This window comes from Mesoplodon densirostris, chromosome 9 (assembly GCF_025265405.1).
Source record: "Mesoplodon densirostris isolate mMesDen1 chromosome 9, mMesDen1 primary haplotype, whole genome shotgun sequence".
Classification (NCBI taxonomy): Eukaryota; Metazoa; Chordata; class Mammalia; order Artiodactyla; family Ziphiidae; genus Mesoplodon; species Mesoplodon densirostris.
In genome coordinates this window covers 69,438,648-69,465,128 of record NC_082669.1, presented here as the reverse complement: position 1 = coordinate 69,465,128, position 26,481 = coordinate 69,438,648, and the positions used below count along the sequence as shown (strand labels likewise).

The 26,481-nt window shown below is 39.7% G+C and overlaps 1 protein-coding gene, 1 long non-coding RNA gene and 1 other non-coding gene across 3 annotated transcripts; 2 read left to right on the top strand and 1 right to left on the bottom strand.

Annotated features, from left to right (window-relative positions):
• Positions 1–1,293: 1,293 nt before the first annotated feature.
• LOC132495643 (uncharacterized) lies at positions 1,294–13,743 on the top strand. The gene is made up of 3 exons (XR_009533324.1): positions 1,294–1,785; positions 2,868–2,949; positions 13,665–13,743. It is a non-coding gene; the product is annotated as an uncharacterized LOC132495643 (long non-coding RNA).
• On the top strand, positions 13,744–24,713 carry KBTBD2 (kelch repeat and BTB domain containing 2). Its single transcript, XM_060107495.1, has 3 exons — positions 13,744–14,177; positions 19,645–19,810; positions 22,019–24,713. Exons 1-3 carry the CDS (start codon positions 14,008–14,010, stop codon positions 23,552–23,554), a joined length of 1,872 nt encoding a protein of 623 aa, XP_059963478.1. The 5' UTR covers positions 13,744–14,007; the 3' UTR covers positions 23,555–24,713.
• Positions 20,311–20,383, bottom strand: TRNAK-UUU (transfer RNA lysine (anticodon UUU)). Its single transcript has one exon. It is a non-coding gene; the product is annotated as a tRNA-Lys (tRNA).
• Positions 24,714–26,481: the final 1,768 nt, after the last annotated feature.

The following is a 26,481-nucleotide window of genomic DNA, read 5'->3' as shown; positions in this document are numbered from 1 at the left end:
TCTTGTTTAGGCTTTGCATCTCCAGGATCCAGTCTGGCCCAGAGTAGGAGCTCAGGTGTTTGTTAAATGACTGAATCTTTTGTATAGCTTCTTTGTTGTTAAATATCAAAACACGTAAACATTTAATCAGACTAAGCAGCGTGATGGCATCCTGGATAGTCTAAATAAAGATGTGCTGAGTTAATCTAGTTTCTAGATTCTACTGTAAAACCCTTTATCAGTAGTCCCAGATATACACATCTTGGTGTGTATTCAGTTGATTTAATCTGGCCTAAAGAAAGAGGCTCTAAAGTAACGTGTACGCATTTAGTTTATAACTGGTCACGTACATCCTCCAGACTGGGCTTGTGCCAAGAAAGGAAGTTACGAAGGTGGGTGAAGAAGCCTATATGGGCATTTCTGACAATTTTCGATCTATGAATTACTGCTATCAAACGAAAGAGTAAATCTACGACTTCCTGCAGGCTCGCAAGCCGTACCAAGTTAACCGCACCAGTGTGGGCCACAGCCTACAGCTGCTACAAAGGCTTCGCTTTGTGAAGGGGAAGGCTCTCCTTTGGAACTTACTGCGGGGAGCGGGGAGCCGCTGCATCGCAGCACAAACTAGCTCAAGGCTTCCCGTGCAGAGCTTCCCCAGAACCGCGGGCTCTTTCAGGTGCTGCTTCGAGTTTTCCCTTGGCCTAGAGACCAGGACATGAAGCCTCTCTTGATGAGATCAAGAAAACGGAGCGTGCTTTGATACGTGCAGAGCGTGTTTTGGAGAGCAGGGGTCGAGGAGACAAAGCCCACTCAGCCAGCCGCCCAACATCTCCCTTTCTTCCCTGGTCTGGCGTTGTCTAGTCCTCATTTCCACTCCCCGACTCAGCCTGCAAATTTCTATATTTCAAGAGGGAAAAGTCACTCTACGGCATAAAACCTGGTGCCCTGCTATCCGCACTTCCTAGCACTGAATTTCTCCCGCCTCCCTTTTCGCCGGGCTAGGCCTGAAGCCTTCACCGCCCGAACCCCCTGGCGCCCCAGGCCCGGGCGTCTCGGGAGCGACCCCTCCGCCGCGCACGCGCCCTACGCGAGATCTCCGCTGACCTTCTCCAGAAAACCCCTTCAAAAGCGTTTCCCCTTCACCTCGCGCCTTCCCCGCCCTTCCGGCTCTTCCTCCACGCGCCTGCGCGGACCCAATTGTTTTGGCTTTCCGGTGGGATCCGGCAAAGGAAAAGGGCGGGGAAGCGGGGGGAAGCGAGGGTAAGGGCGGGCGGGGTGGGGGGGGGGCGTCTCAAGAACCCGGGAAACTGCAAAATTGACGTTTGTGCCGCTAGACGCGGGCGAGCAGCGGAAAGGGAAACCTGGCGAAGGCTGGCCCACCGTCTGCTGTCCGCGCGTTCCCGGGCCTCAGAAGGGGCCCGCCAAGGGGGCGAGAGCGCGCCGCAGGGGCGGGGCGGGAGCGACTAGTCGGGCGTTTCGCGGCCCCGGGGCTGACGAGGCGGCGCGGGCAGGCTGCGCGGCTCCCGTGGGAGGAGTCTGGCGGTGGTCGGGCCTTGTGGAGAGTGCAGCTGCGCCCAGAGAGGACGCTGCTTTCCGCTCAGGACGGACTGACCGAGGGAGGGCGCGAGGGGAAACCGGAAGGAAGGGGAGGCGGCGGCGCCAGCCTTCCTCGGAGGGAAGCAGAAGCGAGACCCCGGCCCTAGCCGCGGCAGCAGGGCCACGCCCCCGCCGCCGCGCTTGAGGGGCCCAGTGTCTTCGTGGCCACCGGCCGCATCGGATCCCAATCCTCGGGACTGAGGGACTCGGGTGAGCAGGCGTCGCCAGCGCCGGGCGGGGGTACGCGGGGACGACCTGTGGAGGAATTAGGGGAGGAGGGCCGCGGCGGGAGGGGGCTCGGCCCTTTGTGGCTCGGCGGGCGGGGGGCGGCGGTGGCGGCGGCGGCATCTTTCAAACCGGAGACGCTTCCGCTGCGGGCGGGGGAGGGGCGCGGGCGGCTGGCGCCTCCCTCCACCCCCGGCGGCGGCCCTTCTGCGGCTCTGCCTCCGGCCGGTGCTTGGGACAGCGGCGGCGGGGCTTGCCACTCGCGGGGGCGTTTCCGGCCGCGGGTCTCCCAGGCGGAGCCCTGGCCCCGTCTGGCGCCCGCATTGCCAAAATGAAGCTGCTTCCCTTCAGGACTCGCGGCGTCTTCGCGAGACGGTGGGCAGTAGGAGGGCAAGACCTTCCTTGCATTTTTTTCCCGGTACTTTTGAAGTAACCAAGAGATGTCTAGATTAACTGAGGCCCCATTGTGATCTACTGATGATTTTAAAAAGAAAGCAGAAACTGCCCTTTGAAACGGAAAATTCTGTACGTATTTACTTTAGACTGTGAAATCGCTAACTTATTTGAACTCGACCACCTTTCTCTCCCTATGAATTGAGAAACCGTGAAGTGGAAGAATATCCCTTAGTTTGATGTGGAGCGGTTATTTTGAGTTAACGGGTTTTTTATTTCTCGTTTGTTGATCTAAGATCTCTTTTTATACTACCTCAAAGAGAGAATAATATACCCTCCACAGATCTCTAGAATTGTCCGATGCCACGATTGCCCCTTCAAATGAAAATAGAAAAAGAATCTAAAAATGTAAAATTAACTATGAAAGGGTATGTTTGTGTGAAATATCTATTTTCTATATCAGTAGTGTTACAAAAACGTAGGGTACAGGACTGGTCACGTGTTGTTGACACATGAATCTGTACGTCTGGCTCACTTAGCATTCAGGCATTCAGAAACAACACTATCAGCAATGTGGTCTGACTAAAATTTTATTTTCTTCTATTGAGGCAACCAGTTAACTGGGTGGAATTAACAAAGTGGTTTTCTTTCTCTCTCTTTTTTTTTTAAGACAGGGTGGGTTTTTTTTCCCTCCTTCCCGCTGTGTTGTGAATTTTTGCCTGAATTTGAGTGGTATGGACTTCAAATCTCGCAATTGTGAGTGACTTACTTTAGTTAACCTTTGGTAAGGACCTTTTTCCTGACTTTTTTTAGAAGGACTTTTTCTGACTGAAAGTAAATCGAAAAGACAAACCAGTCAGTTGTTTTCCAGTCTTGATGATGTAGAATTTTCCTAACGTTAAGTTTACTTCTTCACTTTGATCTTTTGTTGGTCCGGTGTTTATTGAAGTCGCGTTAGATTGTGCCCTGAAATTCTCAAGAGGTTGTTGTCCTCAGTAAACAGTACAGGGCTATGGCATTTCTGTTGAGCTTGCTTTATAGTTCGTGCTTTTCCACATAGTTCTATTTTCTCTACAGTTTTGTAAGAAGAGTTCTAAGTGCTATAACGCTTCTCTCCTTTTTGCTCTCATAAGCATTACCATAAAATCTGTTAGCTTTGATTATTCACATGCCCTTTAAGGAGATGGGTGGGAATAAAGGTGTCATAGTGCTTTAGTCCACACTTCTCCATATATTTTCTTCTGGTTAATGGAAATAACGAGCTGTCTCATAAAATCCAAATATTGAGCACTGAATGTGTTTAAAGTGGATGGTAGGGACTTCTTTGGTGGTGCAGTGGTATGCAGGGGACACAGGTTCCATCCCTGATCTGGGAAGATCCCACATGACGCGGAACAACTAAGCCCACGCGCCACAACTGCTGAGCCCACGTGCTGCAACTACTGAAGCCCGCGCGCCTAGAGCCTGTGCTCTGAAACAAGAGAAGCCACCACAATCAGAAGCCTGTGCACCGCAACGAAGAGTAGCCCCTGCTTGCCACAACTAGAGAAATCCCATGCGCAGCAACAAAGACCCAATACAGCCAAAAAAAAAAAAAAAAAAAAAAAGTAAAGTGGATGGTAAATTCATAGAAACTTGAATGCAGTCACAAAAGCCAAAAGATACTTTGATTTTCCCAAAGATTTTACTAGCATACTTAGAAAAGAGTTGTATTTTTTTCTTGCTATCGTTCCTAAGCCCAGGAAAAAGGATTGGTCCTGCTATCATAAAAAATATGAATGAAAATGTCAAAGTCCTTCATTATATCTTAGTCTCATAATTTTCAGTTTTGTGGAGTTTGAATAGAGCAGATGATATTTAAATAACTCAGGGTATTGGAAATAAGTTGATTTCAAGTAACTTTTTTTTTTTTTGCGGTACGCGGGCCTCTCACTTGTGTGGCCTCTCCCGTTGCGGAGCACAGGCTCCGGACGCACAGGCTCAGCGGCCATGGCTCACGGGCCCAGCCGCTCCGCGGCATGTGGGATCTTCCCGGACCAGGGCACGAACCCGTGTCCCCTGCATCGGCAGGCGGACTCTCAACCACTGCGCCACCAGGGAAGCCTTCAAGTAACTTTTTAAGTATATGAAGTTTACTCCTGGTTCCCTTGCTGTTTTTTTCAGTACCTAGATTCCTCTGTGTGGAAAGAAGGGATTATTGTAGAAAATGTGGAGAAATTGTAATCATTTAATGAGAGATGCTTTTTAAAGTCTTCCCTTTTTTTCTCAGCTCCACTCCCATACCTCTGACAAGTGGCAACATGTAGTCGGTTCCATGATAGACAGGGGATTCTAAGTATTCCTAATTCCTCCCCCCCCCCTTTTTTTTTAAAGAAACTGAGAAATTTAAATAGTCATAATCATCGTTAAGCAGCTATGCCCTTAATGACCGCATGAATATATTTACTATCTGGGAAATATTTTCTTCTGCTGTTGTGATTGAAAAAAATCATGGATTTGGTGGAAAATGAAATCCCATTGAAAAGATTAAGGTCAATTTTGCTTTAGTCTATACTTCTCCAGCTTTCTTAAATCTATGCAGAGCTGAGAAGAAAAAAGTGATATCCAAAATAAAAGGACATACTACACTCATATAATTATTCTATCACAGATGGTGTCTCCTTTATGTTCTTGTTTAATTTTTTTTAAGTGAGATAACTTATTATTCATAATGTAGAACAGGAGCTTATTCTTGTGACCTGAATTTACTTAGGGTACTGAGCATAAGTAACTTGATGGAGCCATGTAGTTTTTACAGTATAGTTGGAAAGGAGGAGCACAAGGGAATAGACCTAGGCTCTGAATCTGATTAGAGTAGATGAAGCTGTACTGAAATTTATCAAACTTGATACATTATTTAAAAGGCAAGGTGTTTGGTCTTTTTTTTTTTTTTTCCTTTGGCTGCATTGGGTCTTCATTGCTGCACACGGGCTTTCTCTAGTTGTGGCGAGCGGGGGCTACTCTTCGTTTCGCTGCGCGGGCTTCTTCTTGCGGTGGCTTCTCTTGTTGTGGAGCACGGGCTCTAAGCACGCGGGCTTCAGTAGTTGCGGCGTGTGGGCTCAGTAGTTGTGGCTCTCGGGCTCCAGAGCGCAGGCTCCGTAGTTTTGGTGCATGGGCTTAGTTGTCCCGTGACATGTGGGATCTTCCCAGACCAGGGCTCGAACCCATGTCCCCTGCATTGGCAGGTGGCTTCTTAACCACTGAGCCACCAGGGAAGTCCAGGTGTTTGTTTTTTAATTGATGCTTGTCACGACTCCAAAAATTTCTGTTTGTGTAGTGGTTGACAATCAATCTGAAGATCAGGTGGTCTTCCAAACATTCTCAACTGTCAGGGTTGTTTTGGTAACTTGAAAGCAAAGTATTTCTGGCACCAGTATTTTGTCCTCCCTAAGGAGAAACCTGTTTTCTCACTGAAATGAAGAAAGGCTTGTTTTATGACTGGTATCATTTAGTTTTTCTGCATGGGCATCAGCCTTCTCAAGGTTAGTCTTTGTTGTACTAGTTTGTTTCATGATTTGTACCATCAAAATACTCCCTAAAATCTTTGAATAAATTTCTCTTATCTAAAATATTCACCCAGTGTGAAAAGAGAACTGTGTTTGAGTGTTAAGACCCTGTAATTGGGACCCTTAGACCTGTATAGGTGTGAAGTTTTGAAAGTCAGGAAAGTGCTACAAAAACTTGACCAGTGAGTGCGTTAATAAAAATAATTGCAAATTTTTTTTGCACACAGTAGTAGTGTTGTGTGTCAGGCAGCGCTGTTCCAAGCTCTTCATAGAACTCATTTAATCCTTAATCCATTGAGAAGAATTCTATTTTTATCCCCCATTTTACAGATGAGCATACTACAGGACAGAAAAAGGTCACACAACTAGTAAGTTGCAGAACTGGGATTTCAACCCAAGTAATTTGGCTCCACAGTTCACGCTCTTAATTTTTTGGCAATACATGAAATTCAGAATGCTCGGGATTCTTTCTAACAAAAGTTTTCGATCTTCTGTATTGACATTTGTAGCACTGGAAGACGGAGCATCACCTAAGTTAATAATATACAGCTTGAAAATGCTTTATACAGATGATAACCTGTAGCCCACTGCCCTTCCTTTTTATCACTGTTTTATCCTTACTGTGTAATTTTTGTGCAGTCCTTGTTTGCAGCCTCCTCTCCGTCTTTTTATCCTTCCTCATTTCACATATACAGCTCAGTTAATTGCTGAGCAGTCTCATATTCACAATCAGTAGTTATTTAATCCTTTATTCTTTCCTTTATCCTCCAGGTCTTCCCTGTATAACATTGGAAAAGCTTGTTTTGTATGTTTGAGTTTCTATAGCTACTCTGTGGAAGGGCACTACAAATGACACACCTATGGGAATGAAAACTAGATTTCAAAGTGAAGTTAGACACATCTGCTTCCCCTAATAAAAAACCACTGCCATCAACCTCTGAAACCTGTGAAAGTATTTGGAGTTATTTTTTTTAATTTTAATATTTCATACCTTTTTCCAATTAATCTTGATTCCTGTTCCTTGAATATCAGTATTTAGATCCTATAAAATTTATTGTTATTATTATTTTTAAATTATGAGTATTATAGTAGCATTTACTCTGTGTAAATTTTCTTTGCAGATACACTTTTGGGCATATTTTAGCTTTTGCAGCCTAAGGACTTCAACAGTTTTTTTTTTTATAGGAAAGTGAAGTGAGGATTTCAGACAACCAACGTAAACTTCTGGAGTACAACTGACCCTTGAACAACTCGGGGTTGGGGCGCCAACACTCCTAATACTAGAAAATCTGTATGTAGCTTATAGTCAGCCCTCCAAATTCTATGTTCTTCCATATCTGTGGTTCCACATCTGAGGATTCAACCAACTGCAGATCGTGTAGTGCTGTAGTATTTACCATTGAAAAAAATTGGACCTGTGTAGTTCAAACCCCTGTTGTTCAAGGGTCAGCTGTACAGGTACTTTGAAAGTTGGATTTTTCTACAATTTGATTCTATGGTGAAAATGAAAAACAAGTTAGCTCTGTGAAAATTTACTTTATAGTCGCATTGATTATTCAAAGGGAGGAAAATCTATTGAAATAACTTTCCATGAGAGGTGTTTCAGATTTTTAAGTAGAATTGTATATATTGATATGGATTGTTGACTGATTTAATCCTAATAACCATTTAATAATAGAATGTTTGTTTTGAAACTGTTTTGTGTGGTGGAATTCACTCAGTAGAACCTTGTAGGCTTGGGTATCCTAGAGCAGCGGTCCCCAACCTTTTTGGCACCAGGGACTGGTTCCATGGAAGACAGTTTTTCCATGGGCGGGGATGGGGTGGGGAGGCGATGGTTCAGGCGGTCAGGCTGCCCTCCTGCTGTGTGGCCAGTTTCCTAACAGGCTGGGGACCAGTACCAGTCCACGACCCGGGGATTGGCGTCCCCTATCCTAGAGAAAATGTTAGGATCAAAGTTTTGGCTTTTCCTTTTTTTCTCTCAATCTTAGGCAATTTATAAAATTTCTGCTCTTATAGGAAGCTCTTAGATTTAAAAATAAGTTGGTCTTTGTTCTGTACTTATTTGCAGGAAGTCGGTAAAAAGGAAAGGATCTCATCCTATGTATAGCATTCTAACCTTATTCATTGCTGTTATTCTCTGCTACCAAACAGATCAATCAAAAATATTGAATTGAGCGCAGAACTTAGAAAAAAAGTAAGAATGTGCATAGTTTTAATGCCAGAGTACATTGTACTTCATTAGATTCTGAATTTCGTTGTATTGTGTTTGTATGACTCCCATTTAATTCTTATTCTAGTTGGTTTTTTTCGCTGTGGAATATGTTCTAACAACCAGCTTTAAAATACAGGAATGAATGAATGAATACATACATACATACATACATACATACATACAAACAAACAGGACTTTTCTATTAATCTTGAGGTGCCTGGTACCAGGAAATGTGGCAAGTAATAGTGGTTTCCCAGTCTTTGGCCCTTGGTTCATCTAATGAATCCATGTGTTCACTAAATGTCTTTACACATTGTCTTGTGTACATCTTCTATTTTTCAAATGTATGTAAATATGTTGTAGTTGATAAAAAAAAAAGAGAGAAAGTGTTTTTGACTCTAAAATAGTTTTTTCTCATTGTGAGTTTTTCCCAGCAGATTATCTTTAGGAAAAAAGTCCTTTTTTTCTAAGCTTAATAAAGGATACTCACACTAGATTTAAAAAAAAAAGTGTTTCAAAAGTCCACTGAGCCTGTAGTAAGTGGGGAAAGCGGTTGTGTGATTAGGTAAGAGACATTAAAATATTTCAGTTGAAACATGGAATATATACAGGTTAGATTAAGAATTATATTTAGGACTTACCTGGTGGCGCAGTGGTTAAGAATCTGCCTGCCAATGCAGGGGACACGGCTTTGAGCCCTGCTCCAGGAAGATCCCACGTGCCGCGGAGCAACTAAGCCTGTGCGCCACAACTACTGAGCCCGCGCGCCTAGAGCCAGTGCTCCACAAGAGAAGCCACTGCTATGAGAAGCCCGTGCAGCGCAACGAAGAGTAGCCCCCGCTCGCCGCAACTAGAGAAAGCGCGTGTGCAGCAACAAAGACCCAACACAGCCATAAATAAATAAATAAATTTATAAGAATTTTATTTAATTCAACTTTCAAGCATTTGAGGTTTGTGCGTTTTCCTTGTTTGTGTGATCTGAAGGGAAAACAATCTTCTAGGAAAAACAGCTTGAGATACGTATTTTTGTCACTGATTTTTTTTTAATTTCTTAATATTTGATCAAGAAACAGCCTGAAGCAGAGATTGGTACATTTGGCCTGCAGTCTGTTTTTGTAAATAACATTTTATTGAAACAGTCATGTCCATTTATTTACAGGTTGACTTTTGCTGCTTTCAGGCTACAGTAGATTAAGCATTTGGGACAGAGAGCTTAATGGCTTGCAAAGCCTAAAATATTTTGTCTTTATGATGAGAAAAGAGAGTAGTATGCCTTTTGAAAGTTTGGGTTTTATAATTGAATAATCATTGCATATGTTAACAAAATTCAGAAGGTTTAAATAGGTCTTCATTAAGTTTTTCCTTCCTCTGCAATGTGAACCACTGTTAGCAATGGGGACAAGTGCCAATTGCCTCCTTTCCTCGTTTTACTTGTGCTACAATTGTTCTTATGGTAAAGAATAAAATTTTCTTGTATTATGTCTCTATCAAAAGTTTGGAAATGAAAGATCACTACAGCTAGATTTTATTCATTTGCCTGCCTCTTTTTGTTTTTGAGTTTGTCTAGAATAATTGGTTTTTAAAACACCCTGTTTTTAAATGATAGTTGTGTTTTGGCTCTAGTAAGAGTAAATGCACTTGGTGGTTTGGAGCTCTAGTGGTTGGCAACTCTCAGTCTGAGTCCTTAGAGTACAATACAATGACCAGCCCTTAGTAAATACTCAAACATTTGTTGAGTTAAATTTAAGTAGCCATTAATTTATAATAGAAAATTAAACAATTTCATTGATACCTGAGAATTACTAAGCCTGAGGATGCTAAATTCTACAGACAGCAGGGAGTATGACTTTTTTTTTGAACCTAATTTTAGGCATAACACAGAATGATATATGGTACAATATATTTATTAAAAGGAAAATCCATAAAATGTGTCAAATCATTGGTTATTAAGTAATATAGTACAGACATTGTGAAATGTTTCAGAGTATGTAGGATATTGATTTTAAATTTTTTTTTTTTCTGGAACAAGTTGGGAAATTATTTAAGTTTTATTTTTAGGAGAGAAGGAATCTTGTTATAAAAAATATGTTATGGGCACTTAAGGTGGTTGTCGTTGATCATCTTAAACTTTGCCATTTTTCACATTTTTATTTAATACATTTTGAAGTCTGTGTTCCCAGAGAAGGGACACTGAATTTTATTTTGGATTGTACTAGATACAGATCAGTTTAAATTAAGTTTACTTAATACGATGTCTGAATGACTTTCTTTTTCTGCCTATTTTCATATTAAGATATCATAAATAAAAATTACTTTATTAGGAAGAAATGTACCCTAGATTTCAAAGGAAGGGGTGGGAATAGGGTGTATAAAGCAGTGACAATGAGATTATATAAAGTTGGCTCACCATGTAGTATTCTAAAAGCAGACTTCAGTTTTAATACAGTTTCATGCATATGATAAAAAGAAATCAAATCTAGCAAAACTGAGACAAATTCAGTGGGGCTCAAAAAAGTCACTGCAAAAAAATCAGGTCATAGTATGAGGTCAGAGAAATGACCAGAGTGAACCTGTACAGCTACCCTGCAAGGAATTCTGGAGTCTAATCTAAATCCATCCCTGCACTGGCCACCAGTTCCTGTCACCTGGTTTAAATATGGATGGGGGGGCTTCCCTGGTGGCCCAGTTGTTAAGCATCCACCTGCCAGGGGACACGGGTTCGATCCCTGGCCCAGGAAGATCCCACATGCTGCAGAGCAGCTAAGCCTGTGCACCACAACTGCTGAGCCCGTGTGCCACAACTGCTGAAGCCCATGTGCCTAGAGCCTGTGCTCCACAGCAAGAGAAGCCACCACAATGAGAAGCCCATGCACCACAAGGAAGAGTAACCCCTGCTCGCCGCAATCAGAGAAAAGCCTGCACGCAGCAACAAAGACCCAACGCAGCCAAAAATAAAGTAAAATAAATTTTTTAAAAAAAAATAATAAATAAATACGGATGGGGACAATTTTGGGTCCTGCAGCTGGGGTTAGGACTTATGGTCTATTAATACATGCATTTCTGTAAAATAAATTTTTAGAGGTAGAATTGAAAGATTGAGGTATTAAGCATTTTCAGTGCCAAATATATCTTCTATAATACTTCATTTGCAGTCTGAAATTCAAAAACCTCTTAAAATGAAGTTAAAAAATTATTTTTTGCAACACTTGACCTGAAGTAACATAACACTGGGTATAGTATTATTTTTCACACTGCCTATTTCCCTCAGTGAGAATAGTAGGATGTTCAGTTCTGGAGCTCTGCCCCAGACCCTTTGTAATACATGATATATGTACCACATTACCTCTGTAAGATCTGAAAAATTCTAAATTCTAGAACACAGGTGGCTCCAAGAGTTTGTTTGTTTTTGTTTGTTTGTTTTTGTCTGCATTGGGTCTTCGTTGCTGATCACGGGCTTTTCTCTAGTTGCAGTGTGTGGGCTTCTCATTGCCGTGGCTTGTCTTTGTTGCGGAGCACGGGCTCTAGGCACGCAGGCTTCAGGAGTTGTGGCACGTGAGCTCTAGAGTACAGGCTCAGGAGTTGTGGCACACAGGCTTAGTTGCTCCACGGCATGTGGGATCTTCCTGGACCAGGGATTGAGCCCGTGTCCCCTGCATTGGCAGGTGGATTCTTTTTTTTTTTTTTAAGTTTATTTATTTATCTATTTTTGGCTGCATTGGGTCTTCATTGTTGGGTCTTCGTTGCTGCACATGGGCTTTCTCTAGTTGTGGCAAGCGGGGGCTACTCTTCGTTGTGGTGCGTGGGCTTCTCATTGCAGTGGCTTCTCTTGTTACAGAGCTCGGGCTCTAGGCGCGCAGGCTTCAGTCAGTAGTTGTGGCACGCAGGCTCAGTAGTTGCGGCTCGTGGGCTCTAGAGCACAGGCTCAGTAGTTGTGGCGCACGGCCTTAGTTGCTCCGTGGCATGTGGGATCTTCCCGGACCAGGGCTCGAACCTGTGTCCCCTGCATTGGCAGGTGGATTCTTAACCACTGCATCACCATGGAAGTCCCAAGAGTTTTGATTAAGGGCATGTACATATGTATCAACTTATACTCCTCTGTAAGAATGCTCATTTTCCGACACGCTCACTAACACTGGGCCTTGCTGCATTATTAATATGTGAAAATAGCCAGTGATTTTAGGTATTATTAGCTTTAGAGGTTATAATAGTAAACTTAGATCTATAGCGTAACTTTCAGATTTGGAAGAGCAAAGTCATTACCTTAAATGACCCAAAGTCTCTGCCTTTGCACCTGTTTTGGTTACTTCCATATAGTTAACTTGGCTGGAAATTTGACAGTCTACGTCAAGTTTGCAGTTTATGTAATAGTATAGTTTGGCAGGAAGTACAATGTGATCTTCTCTTTGACATATGGGTGATATTTTTGTGAGAAAAAATATTAGTGGTTCCAGTGATGGTCAAATATATTTATAGGTTTCATGTCAACAGCACTTGACTTTCTGATTATGGAGCTGAGTCATCTAATTAGTAAATAGGTGATAGTTTTTAACTGTTACTAGCACTGTATATTCTATATGTTTTTCCTGATTTGTAATTCCTTTGCCATATGTTGTAAATACTGATTTCTAAATAACATTTTAAATTAAACTTTAATGCAGCTGGAATTTCTTTTGATGAATCGTATGCAGTATGACTAAAACTTTGGTGGGTTTTTTTTTTCCTCCAGTGGGTAACCAGTTGTTCCAACGTTATTTGTTGAAATAACCCAGTCTTCTAGTTTGAAATGACTTGTTTATCTTTATCATATCTAATGTCTTTTTTTTAACATGGATGTATTGTATTTACTTATTTACTTATTGTATATACTTATTTTTGTTTACTTGGGTTTATTGTAGAATTGTAATACATTTTAATATTTGTTAAGAGTATGAGGAAAAACTTGTCCTCCCTTCCCCTCAAATATCTTGGCAGTATTTGTGAATTCTTGCAGATGAATCTTCTGCAAGTTGGATTTGTATTAAATTTACACATTTTGAGAACATTAATATCTGTATAGTATGAAGTTTTCATGTAGGAATACATTCCTCTATTTTATCATGTTTTATGTTTCATTTTTCAGTAAAATTGTATGTTCTTATAAAGATTTCTAGGAAGGAACCACTGTACAGAGAGATATGTTGTATTTATCTCTGTTATAGGATTGACATGCAAATTTTATAATATAGTTTATGCTTTGGAAATAAACAAATTCAATCTATTTATCATATAGTTTAAGTAATTTAAATATAAAGGCTGTGTGAATACATTTAAATTATACTCCCCAAATGAGAATCTCCTTGCAAGAGAAAGGGTTTTTTTTTTCCTCTTCAATTACAGTCATGTATTGCTCCTAAACAAATAAGTAGGAGATTTGGCTTTGCTGGTAATTGAAATTATTTATTTTTAAAGAACTTTTTAAAAAATGTATGCTTATTGATGTGTTCCTTATTTTCTAGAATGTTTATATTTTGTATAGAAGGCAAAAAATTAACTTAAAACCACAAATGTAATAAACTTGTTAAATGTCCCTTTTCTCATGTTTCATTTTTATGGTAATGTCTAAAGTTGAACTTCAAAAAATATAATTCATATTTAAGTCTGCGATTTTAAACATTGTATTCTAAAAATGTACTGACCTAGATACTCGTAACTGAACTTTTTTTTCTTTTTAGTTACTCCAGAGGACCCACAGAACATAAGATGTTGCCACAAAATCTACCTCGTGTGTTATTCTCTTCCACTCATGAGTTGAACACCAGTTACAAATTTGAGCAAGATATCTGCAGACTGTGTTGAAAAACTCTGAAGAACCTAATTAACACAGGATGACCTGGTAGTGATTCTAAGCCTAAAAAGATACTGCTCATTAGTGAATGTGTCAATCTTGGTTCTGAATGCTGCAGATAACAGCAAGCAGAGTTTCTCCTTTCTTTATTTCTGAAGCATTCACTTGACCTTCCATCAGTAAGACTGACTTTTCTAATCTGTTCCTGGATATATTAATGGAATACAGTCATGTCCACTCAAGACGAGAAGCAGATCAATACTGAATATGCTGTGTCCTTGTTGGAACAGTTAAAACTGTTTTATGAACAGCAGTTGTTTACGGACATAGTGTTAATTGTCGAGGGCACTGAATTCCCTTGTCATAAGATGGTTCTTGCAACATGTAGTTCTTATTTTAGGTAAGTACTGTAATCTTGGGTAGTTTGTAATTTCAAATGCAGAATGTTAGCTTGTTTTAATCTTTTAATAGGAATTCTTTTAAACATTATTTAAATTTTTTAAAAAGTTAGGTGTCTTAATGTTTTGCTTAAATTTTCTATTTGGGGGCTTCCCTGGTGGCGCAGTGGTTGAGAGTCCGCCTGCCGATGCAGGGGACACGGGTTTGTGCCCGGGTCTGGGAAGATCCCACATGCCGCGGAGCGGCTGGGCCTGTGAGCCATGGCCGCTGAGCCTGCGCGTCCGGCTCCGCAATGGGAGAGGCCACAACAGTGAGAGGCCTGCGTACCGCAAAAAAAAAAAAAAAAAAAAAAAATTCTGTTTGGGTGATATAGTGCTTGTCAAATCACCTCCTTGCGTGTGTAAGTAAGGGGCAGGTGAAAGAAGTTTTTACAAAGGATTAAATACAAGAAATTTGTTGAAATTAACCAAGGTAAGCTTTTAATGATGGGGAGGCAAAAAGCTTCAGAATACTATTTTTTCATTGAAAGCAAAAAACGAATGGAGTAATTTTCACTTACTCTTAAGATTTTAAAATGTTAAATTTAGAAAACAGTCATCGTTTATAAATTTAAGAGTTACAGGAGGCTTAATAATAACTTTTAGAAGATAATTGGTACTGTTTAGACATGTTAAGGACTTTTATTTCCTTTGCAAAAATGAGTTCCTTTTCTCACTCTTGGTTTCTTTCATCATTTGTGCTATCGTTTTAGCCGTACCAGACTCCTTGCCAGATTGAAATAGTTAATAATGTTTTTGTTCTCTATGCCTTAGAATTTATAAGTTGATTTAGTTATTTGTTTGCTAATTACAAATAAATAAAGCTTAACTTTACATTTTTATGATCTTTTGCAACTTTTAATCTTTTTAAGGTAGGTTTCCCTTTATTATGTGTTTCATGGGAGGAAAAGAATTAAGGCGTATAAATTCCTATATTTGGTCTCTGCCCTTAGGTTGAATTTTTTTTTTTTTTTTTTTTTCGGTATGCGGGCCTCTCACTGTTGTGGCCTCTCCCGTTGCGGAGCACAGGCTCCGGACGCGCAGGCTCCGGACGCGCAGGCTCAGCGGCCATGGCTCACGGGCCCAGCCGCTCCGCGGCATATGGGATCCTCCCAGACCGGGGCACGAACCCGTATCCCCTGCATCGGCAGGCGGACTCTCAACCACTGCGCCACCAGGGAGGCCCCTTAGGTTGAATTTTTACTTAATATTTGAAAGGGACAGGGAGAATAAAGATGAATGAAATGTGGACCAGTATATTCCTGCTACAAATCTTAGCTGGCATAAGTGGAGATCAGCAATGAAAGTTATTTTCTGCTGCTCATTAGTGGCAGCTGTAGACAGGACAGGTTTAATCTTGACTTTTCAAGGCTAACATACACAAAGGTGTAGAAACTTAACATAGTATATAACACATCTCATGATGATTTTAGAAGCTAAGGCCCAAATGTCAGTTGCCTTGCTCTGCCTGCCATTGTTTCAGGTTTAGCTGTGGATATTTCATGCAATTTCAGACATTGATTTTCTTATCTTAGGAAGCTTAGCATATTTGCAAACAGTGGTTCTAGAGAATCTAATGGATCTAGAGGATGCTCAGAATCCTCTTGTGCTTCTACAAATAGAGATTCTTGGATTTCAAACCTAGAAATTATGATTCAGTGGGTCTGAGTTAGAGTTTCAGGATTTGTATGTTTGAGAGCTTCCCAGATGATTGTGATGGTCAGGTTTTTTTGTTTGTTTTTGTTTTTTCATATTTATTGACTTAGTAGATGGTGTTAGAAATTCAAGGTTATAGATTCAATCAAACCTGGGTCCATTAGTTCTTCCTTTTTAATGGTTATTAATTACAAATTGATTATCCATTATTGGAATGAGCTATATGCTTTAGTTGTAGATTTTCAGATTGATATTTGTAATCATAGAGTAGAATCTTTTGTGGTAATATTTTAGCAGTCATCTTGTGTAACTTTTAAACCTATGCAGAAAGTCTATCTCCATATTTTCTGAATTGTCATCATCTTTATCAGGAAGTAACAACACATGGGTTTATGGGTTAGGTATCTTACCTTTTTTTCTTCCTCGATAAGTCTGTTTTTTATTGTATAGATAAAACACTATTCTTTAAATTCTCTAGCCCTGAGGTTATTATTTATCTTTAATTGGATTGGAATTGGTTTTCCTGAAGACCAAGAAGTTTTAAGTATTTCATTAATGTTACAATCTTAAAAACAACACATTCTCTTTAAGGCTGCTGTTATTATCACTAACTAGTTCCCTTCTTTAGCATCCTTGGTGTTCTGAGAGAATATATTCTTCCTAAAGCAAATCAGATACTAAGAAGTAGAAATAATAGTAGAAAGAGTAGTCCTATCCATGTTTGGGCTTAAAGCCATCCATCTTTAAAATCCTGTGTCTGGGCCAGTTTCATAATCCACAAGACAAAGACACTTATATATTAATTTTTCTTCCCATATATATCTTTTCTCTGGACTGGGTAGATTATTGTTATTGTATATTCCCGCAATAATAACCTGATTTTCTCCCAAGTATTCTTCAACTGGATTCTGCTTTCAGGTTTGTAGATTTTGGTATCCTTACATATAATGTTGCTATCAATCTTTATCATTAGAAATTTACTATTAGAAATTTTGCCTTTTGAAATAGATACATTCCTCCTTTGTAGTTTACCAGTTCCATCCCACTAAGAATCAGAAGAACTTCTGAAATCCAGAGAACCTCTGAAATGGTAGTTTCTTCTTCTTGGTAACATATACACTTCATTTTAGACCCTAAATGAAGGGGATTACTTGAGAATTACTCAACACCTCTTCCACTATGGTAATTTAGCCTCCTATAATATTATGCAATTCAGTATTTACTCTTTCTTTAAAATGTCTGTTTAAGATTTTTATAATCAAGTTGGCTAGGCTTCTACTAATCTTTGGTCTTCAGGAAGCATAGTTCCTTCACAGAAGTCCATTATTCTGGTGTCATAAACCATAGTCTAGAATAACCAGTCTCAGTGTCATCTGTACAGTCAGCTGTTCCCTTGCCCTACTTCCTCTTCCAAAGTTAACTACCTTCTACTGGCACAGACAGAAAAGCACATGACCCCTAAATCTTCCATTTTTACTCAGAGCTCCTATAGTTCTTTTCAGGTTGCTTTTGTTATTTCCCATTCTCCCGTGTCACACAAGTGAAGCCAGTAGCAATTGGTGTTTTTATTAGAGTTTCTTGTCACATCTTGGGTATTTTTCAACAGCACTTCCTAATCTCTGTTACTTGGTTGGGTTTATTTATGGTCATTCTGTATTCTTTGGGAGGAGGTTATCAACCACCCTGGTTGATGTTTTTGCCACTCTTCCATTCCCTAACTGCCTGAAGTTTAGTTGCTGTTCTTACTGCTCATTCTGAGCTACACTAGAAATCACCAGTGCCTTCCTAATTGCTTTTGCAATGTTTGTTATCCTTGACTCTATAGTTTTTGACACCCTACCTCTCTTGCCCTGAGTAGCATTGTCCTGACTGGCTTGTTCTTATTTCTCTGATGAATGTTTCTCAACCTTCTGTCATTCTTTTTTCTTCTAATTGAACTCTACCTCAGGTTGTCATTGGGATTCTGGGTGGGCTTCTTTTAGTTTTTTAGTCTCTCTCATAACTTTCTTGGCTTTAACACATGTCGTTTTGTAGATAATTCACAGTCTTCTGCATTAATGCCTGACCTTCAGAGTTCCAGTTGTATTAAACACTTAACTGATTATTGTTACTTCCATTTGACTCAGCTGCTCGCACCTCAAATTAAACATATCTAAAATTTAACTCACCTTTTTTGCAAGATTAACTGTTTTCCTTGACCTTATAATTTTTCTCTCAATGGTTAACAATATTTTTTCAGGTACTTATTCGATAGCTTTGATTCTTTCCCTGTCTACTTCCTACTCTAGTCTATTCCGTACATTCAGAAAATCACCGGATCTTGTTGGTTTTTTGTAAAAGCTTTTGTATCCATTTCTGCCACCATAGCTCAGGTGGTTCTTCTTTCTAATCTAGATTATTGCAGTAGCCTCAGACCCCTTTTTCCTATCTCCAGCCTTTGGCCCTTGAGGTCTGTCAGTACAAAATATTCATCCTAGAATACATTTTATAATGCTAATAAATCCATGCTGAAAACCCTTCAGTGAATCCTTCTTCACTATCTACAATAAAAAGCTCAGACTCTTATGTCTGTGTGTGTGGTTTTTTTTTTGGGGGCCATGCTGAGGGGCTTGCGGATCTTACCCCAACCAGGGATTTGAACTCGGGCCCCGGCAGTGAAAGCACTGAGTCCTAACCACTAGACAGCCAGGGAATTCCCTCCTATATCTCATTTTTAAATCCCTCTGTGGGACTTCCCTGGTGGTCCAGTGGTTAAGGCTCTGTGCTGTCCATGCAAGAGGCACCAGTTTGATCCCCTGGTCGGGGAACTGAGAATCTCACATGCTGCACGGCCAAAAAAAAAAAAAACAAACAAACAAAAACCCTCTGTGATCTGACTGCCACTCATCTTTCCGATGTTTTGCATGAGCCCTTATGTTCAGCAATGTCACTGGGAAAAACAGTTCTTATGTTCTACCCTGACTCACTGTTTTATCCATTTTAAAGCCTTTCTCATCTTCTTGTCCTTGAGGTTGCCCAGGCTAGTTCTTGTGCTACCCACTTATGATCACTATAGGCATTTCTGTACATGCAACAATATTCTGTTTTGTTTTTTTACCTCTTCCATGTATATGGGCATTTTACTTTGTATTCTCCACAACACTAATTGCCTTTCCAGCATATTTTCCTGCATGTAATTTTTAGGAAACTGTTCTGCATATTTTTAGGAAATCATTTGAGTAAATGAAATTTTTAACGGCTTTATTGAGATCAAGTTTACACACAATTAAATGAATTTTAGTATATTTAAAGGGCTGTACAACCATCTTTACAATTTAATTTGAAACATTTCCATCACTTTGTGCCCATTTACGGTCACTCACTGTTCTTACCCACAGCCCTAGGCAACCACTAATCTCCCTTCTGCCTCTATATATTTGCTTTGGGGGGACATTTCATATAAATGGAATCATACAGTATGTGGTCTTTTGTGTCTGCCTTTTTTCACTGAGCATAATGATTTTGAGGTTTGTGATTTTGAGGTAGTACGTATAATAGAGTTCCTTTTTATTGCTGAATTCCTGTATGACTATAAGGATTAAATTAATTTTGATGTTATCAGAATGGCATGGTGGAATAGTTTGGTATATCTTTGGCACTGGATTATAATTTTCTGTTGTCTCCCTTGAAAGCTTTCCCTATAAGTTGTCCATCAGCAAATACCCTAAATAAACATCCCATGTTGTCTAGTTTTTCTTTTTAGCCTTACATTTGTTTTCCCCATCTCTACTATAGGGCCATGTTCATGAGTGGACTAAGTGAAAGCAAACAGACACACATACACCTGAGGAATGTGGATTCAGCCACCTTACAGATAATAATAACGTACGCATACACGGGTAACCTGGCAATAAATGACAGCACTGTAGAACAACTTTATGAAACAGCTTGCTTCCTGCAGGTAAGCAGTTTTTTCAGTGTCTTATAGCTATATAATTTTATTGCAGATTTTAGAAGGTAAAAGTTTTCTCCTCTTTTTAAAATATGTAAGGGAAAAACAATAGGATTTGATCAGCTAATAAACTTAGTTTTATGATGGGAACTCGACTAAAAAGATAGGTGAAAATTTCATATTAGTTTCATATTCTGCCTAATATACCACAGGGTTTAGATTTCAAGTAAAAGAAACTTTTAACAGCATTTGTTAAATTTAAGTGCTTCAGTTTTTTGGCTAGAAGCTTAGATGTGCTAATTTTTGATGGTATTTTCACAGAAAATGTCAAGATTCTTATGGAAGTTATCAAACATAAATGTTTATAATAGCCATGAGACCTTACTGAGCTATTAAGGAGAATTAAAAAGTGATGATTGATATATTTACATATGATAAACTATTTCACTGTGTTTCCCCTTCAACTTTTTTTCTTTTTTGGCCGTGCCGCGTGGCTTGCGGGATCTTAGTTCCCCGACCAGGGATGGAACCTGGGGCCCCTGCAGTAAAAGTGCAGAATCTTAACCACTGAACCACCAGGGAATGCCCCCCTTCAACATTTCTTTTAATTTTAAGAGGAATATAAAAATATTTTCCTCATTTTCTCCAAAGGGAGAAATAAAGTTTCTCCAAAGGGAGAAACTTTAAAGGTTAAATTCTGGGAGTACAGTTCATGATACCTAGTAGGTACTTGATAAATGTGTGCTGAATAAATGTCAATGATGCCAGTTGAATGCCAGTTTCTGGGTGTAACTCTGGGAACCAGAACTCAGTCTGTCTGTGCCTTAAGTACCTGTTTTCCTTTTTAGTTCTGTATTCTTCCCCCCGCCCCCCCCATAAACTGTGCAGTGTCCTACTCTACCTATAACTCTGGGGACACCGAAGCCATGGTAGCTTCCTGGTGCTTTAGAATGGAAGACATTCACATCCTAAATCCAAACCTAAAAGGGAGAAATGCCTACTGTAAGAACTGTCTTTCTTCCATAGCTTATATGTTTTCGTTACCTTTTTTAATTTTTTAACAATTCTAAAAGCACGTATTTTTAGAATTGCTAAAAAAATTGAGGAATTTTAAGAAATTTGGATTCCAGAACACTGTTATTATAGTGATACCTTTCCTTATAATTTTTTCTATCATGTTAATGAAACCTATAGGCATATGCTTGGCCAAATGCAAAACAGGACTCTGCCTCTGGGAGTAAGTTGCCCTGGCAAGCCTGGGAATGTGGCATTTTGTGACTACCAACATGGCTTTTATTATTAACCACATGAAATGATGTTTTTATATGCCAGATTCTGTACTAATGCTTTATATAGGTTCTCATGTAATCCTTAAAATAATCACTTGTAAGGAAGGATTTCCCCATCCTATACAGGAGAAAGCTGAGGCTTAGAGAAGTAAAGCTACTTGTCTGATATTGTACAAGTGTTGACTGGCCAATCCAGGTTTTGAATCCAAGCAACCTGACTTCTTATCACAAACTGCTTCTAGTCAATCACTGTGACGTTGAATAAGTATAGTAGGTAGCACTTCTGACTCAACTGAGATTTACTGATTCTTAAGAAACAACAAATCTAGGAAAGTCAGAGTGGCTAAGATGGGTCGTTTAAATGTAGGTAATTTGTAATTGCACATGAATATATTCTTTTGATTGATTATCCTACTGCTCCACATAAGAAAGGCAAATAAGACATTATGTATGTTAGGCATTGTGTATGATTTTCTGCTTCTATATGACTGTCCTGTCCATGTTGAGAAAACCAGAATCCAGCTTCTCAACAGTAATCATTTCCTATACTGATTAACATTGTTTTCATTTGGTTCTCTCAATTACATATTTTGCTAGGCTTTAAAAAAATACATAACTTATGCATGAATTAATTTCTTTCCCTTCCCCTTTAAGGCTGTTTAGGTTTTTAAGAGCCTATTTAATGTTATACTACTGACTCCTAAATAGGGCAGTTAAGTAGGCCACTGGACAGGAAGACGAAATGCAAAACTATGCATAGTCTTCTAATTTTATTATTACTGGAAGACATTATCTCTTAGCCCAAACATGTGTATCTAAAAATAAAAACTACAGTATAGGGACCTGATTAATATACCTGTGTGTTACATAAAAATAAAATTTGTCTAGCCTGCCTTTATCAGCCTTTTTTTTTTTTTTTCCATTTTAGGTAGAAGATGTGTTACAACGTTGTCGAGAATATTTAATTAAAAAGATAAACGCAGAGAACTGTGTGCGATTGTTGAGTTTTGCTGATCTGTTCAGTTGTGAGGAATTAAAACAAAGTGCTAAAAGGATGGTGGAGCACAAGTTCACTGCTGTGTATCACCAGGAAGCTTTCATGCAGCTGTCACATGACTTACTGATAGACATTCTCAGTAGTGACAATTTGAACGTAGAAAAGGAGGAGACAGTTCGTGAAGCTGCTATGCTGTGGCTAGAGTACAACACAGAATCACGATCCCAGTATTTGTCTTCAGTTCTTAGCCAAATCAGAATTGATGCACTTTCAGAAGTAACACAGAGAGCTTGGTTTCAAGGTCTGCCACCCAATGATAAGTCTGTAGTTGTTCAAGGTCTGTATAAGTCCATGCCCAAGTTTTTCAAACCAAGACTTGGAATGACTAAAGAAGAGATGATGATTTTCATTGAAGCATCTTCAGAAAATCCTTGTAGTCTTTACTCTTCTGTCTGTTACAGCCCCCAAGCAGAAAAAGTTTACAAGCTATGCAGCCCACCAGCTGATTTACATAAGGTTGGGACCGTTGTAACTCCCGATAATGACATCTATATAGCAGGTGGTCAAGTTCCTCTGAAAAACACAAAAACAAATCACAGTAAAACAAGCAAACTTCAGACTGCCTTTAGAACTGTGAATTGCTTTTACTGGTTTGATGCACAGCAAAATACCTGGTTTCCAAAGACCCCGATGCTTTTTGTCCGCGTAAAGCCATCTTTGGTTTGCTGTGAAGGCTATATCTATGCAATTGGAGGAGACAGTGTAGGTGGAGAACTTAACCGGAGGACCGTAGAAAGATATGACACTGAGAAAGATGAATGGACAATGGTAAGCCCTTTGCCTTGTGCTTGGCAGTGGAGTGCAGCAGTTGTGGTTCATGACTGCATTTATGTGATGACACTGAACCTCATGTATTGTTATTTTCCAAGGTCTGATTCATGGGTAGAAATGGCCATGAGACAGACTAGCAGGTCTTTTGCTTCAGCTGCAGCTTTCGGTGATAAAATTTTCTATATTGGAGGGTTGCACATTGCTACCAATTCTGGCATAAGACTCCCCTCTGGCACTGTAGATGGGTCTTCAGTAACTGTGGAAATCTATGATGTGAATAAAAATGAGTGGAAAATGGCAGCCAACATCCCTGCTAAGAGGTACTCAGATCCCTGTGTTAGAGCTGTTGTGATCTCAAATTCTCTATGTGTGTTTATGCGAGAAACCCACTTAAATGAGAGAGCTAAATATGTCACTTACCAATACGATCTGGAACTTGACCGGTGGTCTCTGCGGCAGCATATATCTGAACGTGTACTGTGGGACTTAGGGAGAGATTTTCGATGCACTGTGGGGAAACTTTATCCATCCTGCCTTGAAGAATCTCCATGGAAACCACCAACGTATCTTTTTTCACCGGATGGAACAGAGGAGTTTGAACTGGATGGAGAAATGGTTGCACTACCATCTGTATAGTAAGGAGTTCAGGGAGTGCACGCCTCATCTATTTGCTTTGTCATTTTCTTTGCTAAATGAGAGAGGCTATGAAAGGACTGAATATGAGTACATAAAAATCTATCTTTGATAAATTTTATTTTTATGCCCTACTTAATATTTGCATCAGTATAATATATATCAGTGAGTCTTAAGAAAGATATGCTTCCATAATATGAAATAGATTATCCAATAATTGAGAAACTTTTATGTGTATCATGAGAGCATAAAAATCTGGATTATCTAACATTGTTAGCCCTGTGTATGTACAGTTCCAAAAGTTCTCTTATTAAAGTAGTTTCCTGTTCCTAGTGTGGTATATCGCAAATTATGCTGAGGTTATTTTATTACATGTATTTCATTCCTGTGCTTCTGTTCTGAAGTCCTGGAATAGTTTTTTCGGTGTAGTTAATTGAGCTGCACTTAACACTAACGTCCATGTTGGTATAGAAATGTTGTCTAAATCCTATAGTTGAGGAAGATCTTCCATTTTATGGTATTGCACAGGGAAAGTATGACTGCAGGATCAGTCTAACTATTAGGTGCATGTATTCTCTTTTCACTAACTTATACTTGTCTATCTAGAATACAGGTCTTCCAATCAGCTGGTCATTTACCAGGTGTGGACTTAAGTTGCTGGGCTTGCAATAAGAATTGCTAGTCCCTCATTGTGCGGGTCTGTGTGGAGCTTTAATCAGTAAATGCCTCCACTTTCTGTATTACATTAACATTGGCTCATGCATATAACTACCTGCTGCTGTTGTATTTCTCCATCTTAAAGATTTAGAGTGGGTTAACCAGGTCATTACATCTTAATTTAATAACAAACATTACTGTAGAGTGATTGTGTATAGATATTCGTTAGCTGTCAGGGTGTGTTTTTTTTTAACCTGTTGTGTGTGGGGGGTAGGATTAGAAAGGTGAACTGTTCAGGAATTCTCTGCACTAGCGGTGCAGAAGAGCAGATAACTAGTGCTGCTCTGGCATTAATCCCAGGAACCACTAGCAGTAGCGGGGTGCCGCCAATCTAACATGAGCACAGGTGCTTCATGACAAACATTACTAGCATGTTCAACTGCATAATGTTCTGGCACTGTATTTTGAATGACATTAATTTATTAAATAAATTGTATATATTCAATATCTGTTTTTCTTTTGTGATGGGAATTGTGTGCTTTTAGTTTTAGTTTTATGGGGTCAGCTTAGTTTGTTACAGGTGATTTCTCCAGAATTTTGTTGATATGATATTTGTCTGATTTGAGCCTTACTGTAGGAACACAAATTACGTAAAAACTAAGAGGGAAACCAGAGCCTAATGTTAAAAAAAAAAAAGATTTTTAGTTATTTGAATGGGCCTTGTCCTCTTTCACATACGGTTTTTTTCTGCCTCAAACACTCTTCCCCTTTGACTGGTTAGCTCTCAGGTGATTATACATCCTAGTTTGTGCCTGTTTTCCCTTTCACTTTGAAGAGTGTCCCTGTTTGGATAGTAAATGATATGGTAACCCTGGTTGAATTCAGTTTACACTTCAGGTAACTTCCTCCAACTGGCTTAAAAAAAAAAATTCTATTGATACTACCATGAGTTCCCTTTGTTTACCTCTCAACTGTGGGACTTCCCTGGTGGTCCAGTGGTTAAGAGTCTGTGCTCCCAATGCAGGGGGCCTGGGTTCCATCCCTGGTCAGGGAACTAGATCCTCCATGCTGCAACTAAAAACAAAAACAAAAAGATCCTGCAAGCCACAACTAAGACCCGGTGCAGCCAAATAAATAAATAAATATTTTTAAATTTTTTTTTGAAAAAAAAGGAATAAATCTCAATTGTACCCCATATTACCTAATACTCGTTAAACTATCTATCTTATACTTATCGATTGTTTTCACCACTGCTGTGAGGGCAAGGGCTTGTGTCTACCCTATTTCTGCATCCTCAACATCTAATAATGCCTGTCACATAGTAGGCATGCAATAAAACCTGTATAAAGGCATGCATAGGTCACAAGGGGAATTTGAATTACAGTAAATCATTCAGACCACTATTTTGGAATTGTAGTAATTATTGGAGTATCTGACAGTATGGAAAAGGATTTGTCAGATTAACATCAAATGAGCTGGCATTAAAAACAAACTTTCCGGGGCTTCCCTGGTGGTGCAGTGGTTAAGAATCCACCTGCCAATGCAAGGGACACGGGTTCGGTCGCTGGTCTGGGAAGATCTGGCATGCCGCAGAGCAACTAAGCCCGTGTGCCACAACTACTGAGCCTGCGCTCTAGCACCTGTGAGCGACAGCTACTGAGGCCTGCATGCCACAACTACTGAAGCCTGTGCACCTAGAGCCTGTGCTCTGCAACAAGAGAAGCCACCACAATGAAGTGCGTGCACTTCAGCGAAGAGTAGCCCCCACTCACCACAACTAGAGAAAGCCCGCACGCAGCAACGAAGACCCAACACAGCCAAAAACAATAAATAAAATTAAATTAAAACACAAACTTTCCAAAACAAACAACAAAAAACCCCACAAACTTTCCAACAATATAAAAAGGATTTAACCAAGTGGGGTTTATCTCAGGAATGAAAGGTTGGTTTAACATCTGAAAATCACATAATATAACATATTAACAGAATAAAGGAGAAAAATCGTATCATTTCAGTAGACACAAAAATTATTTGACAAAATCCAAGGACCATTTGTGATATATATATATATTCATAGAAGTAATAGAAGAAACAGATTAATTCCTCTATAATGAGGGAGTAGGGAAAACTTTCCTAATAATAGCTCAAATTCCAGAAGTAATATGACAAAATGTAATTTCACATACAAAAAAATAAAACTTTGGTATAGAGTAAGACACCTAGGCAAGACACCATAGGCAAAGTAAGAAGACAAATAACAAAACAGGAAAAAA

Excerpts from the sequence above, each read along its gene's own strand:
- KBTBD2 (XM_060107495.1), top strand. The coding sequence starts at position 14,008 with ATGTCCACTCAAGACGAGAAGCAGATCAATACTGAATATGCTGTGTCC. Across the intron at positions 14,178-19,644 it reads ACATGTAGTTCTTATTTTAG|GGCCATGTTCATGAGTGGAC; the intron begins GTAAGTACTGTA and ends TCTCTACTATAG. Across the intron at positions 19,811-22,018 it reads AAACAGCTTGCTTCCTGCAG|GTAGAAGATGTGTTACAACG; the intron begins GTAAGCAGTTTT and ends TTTCCATTTTAG.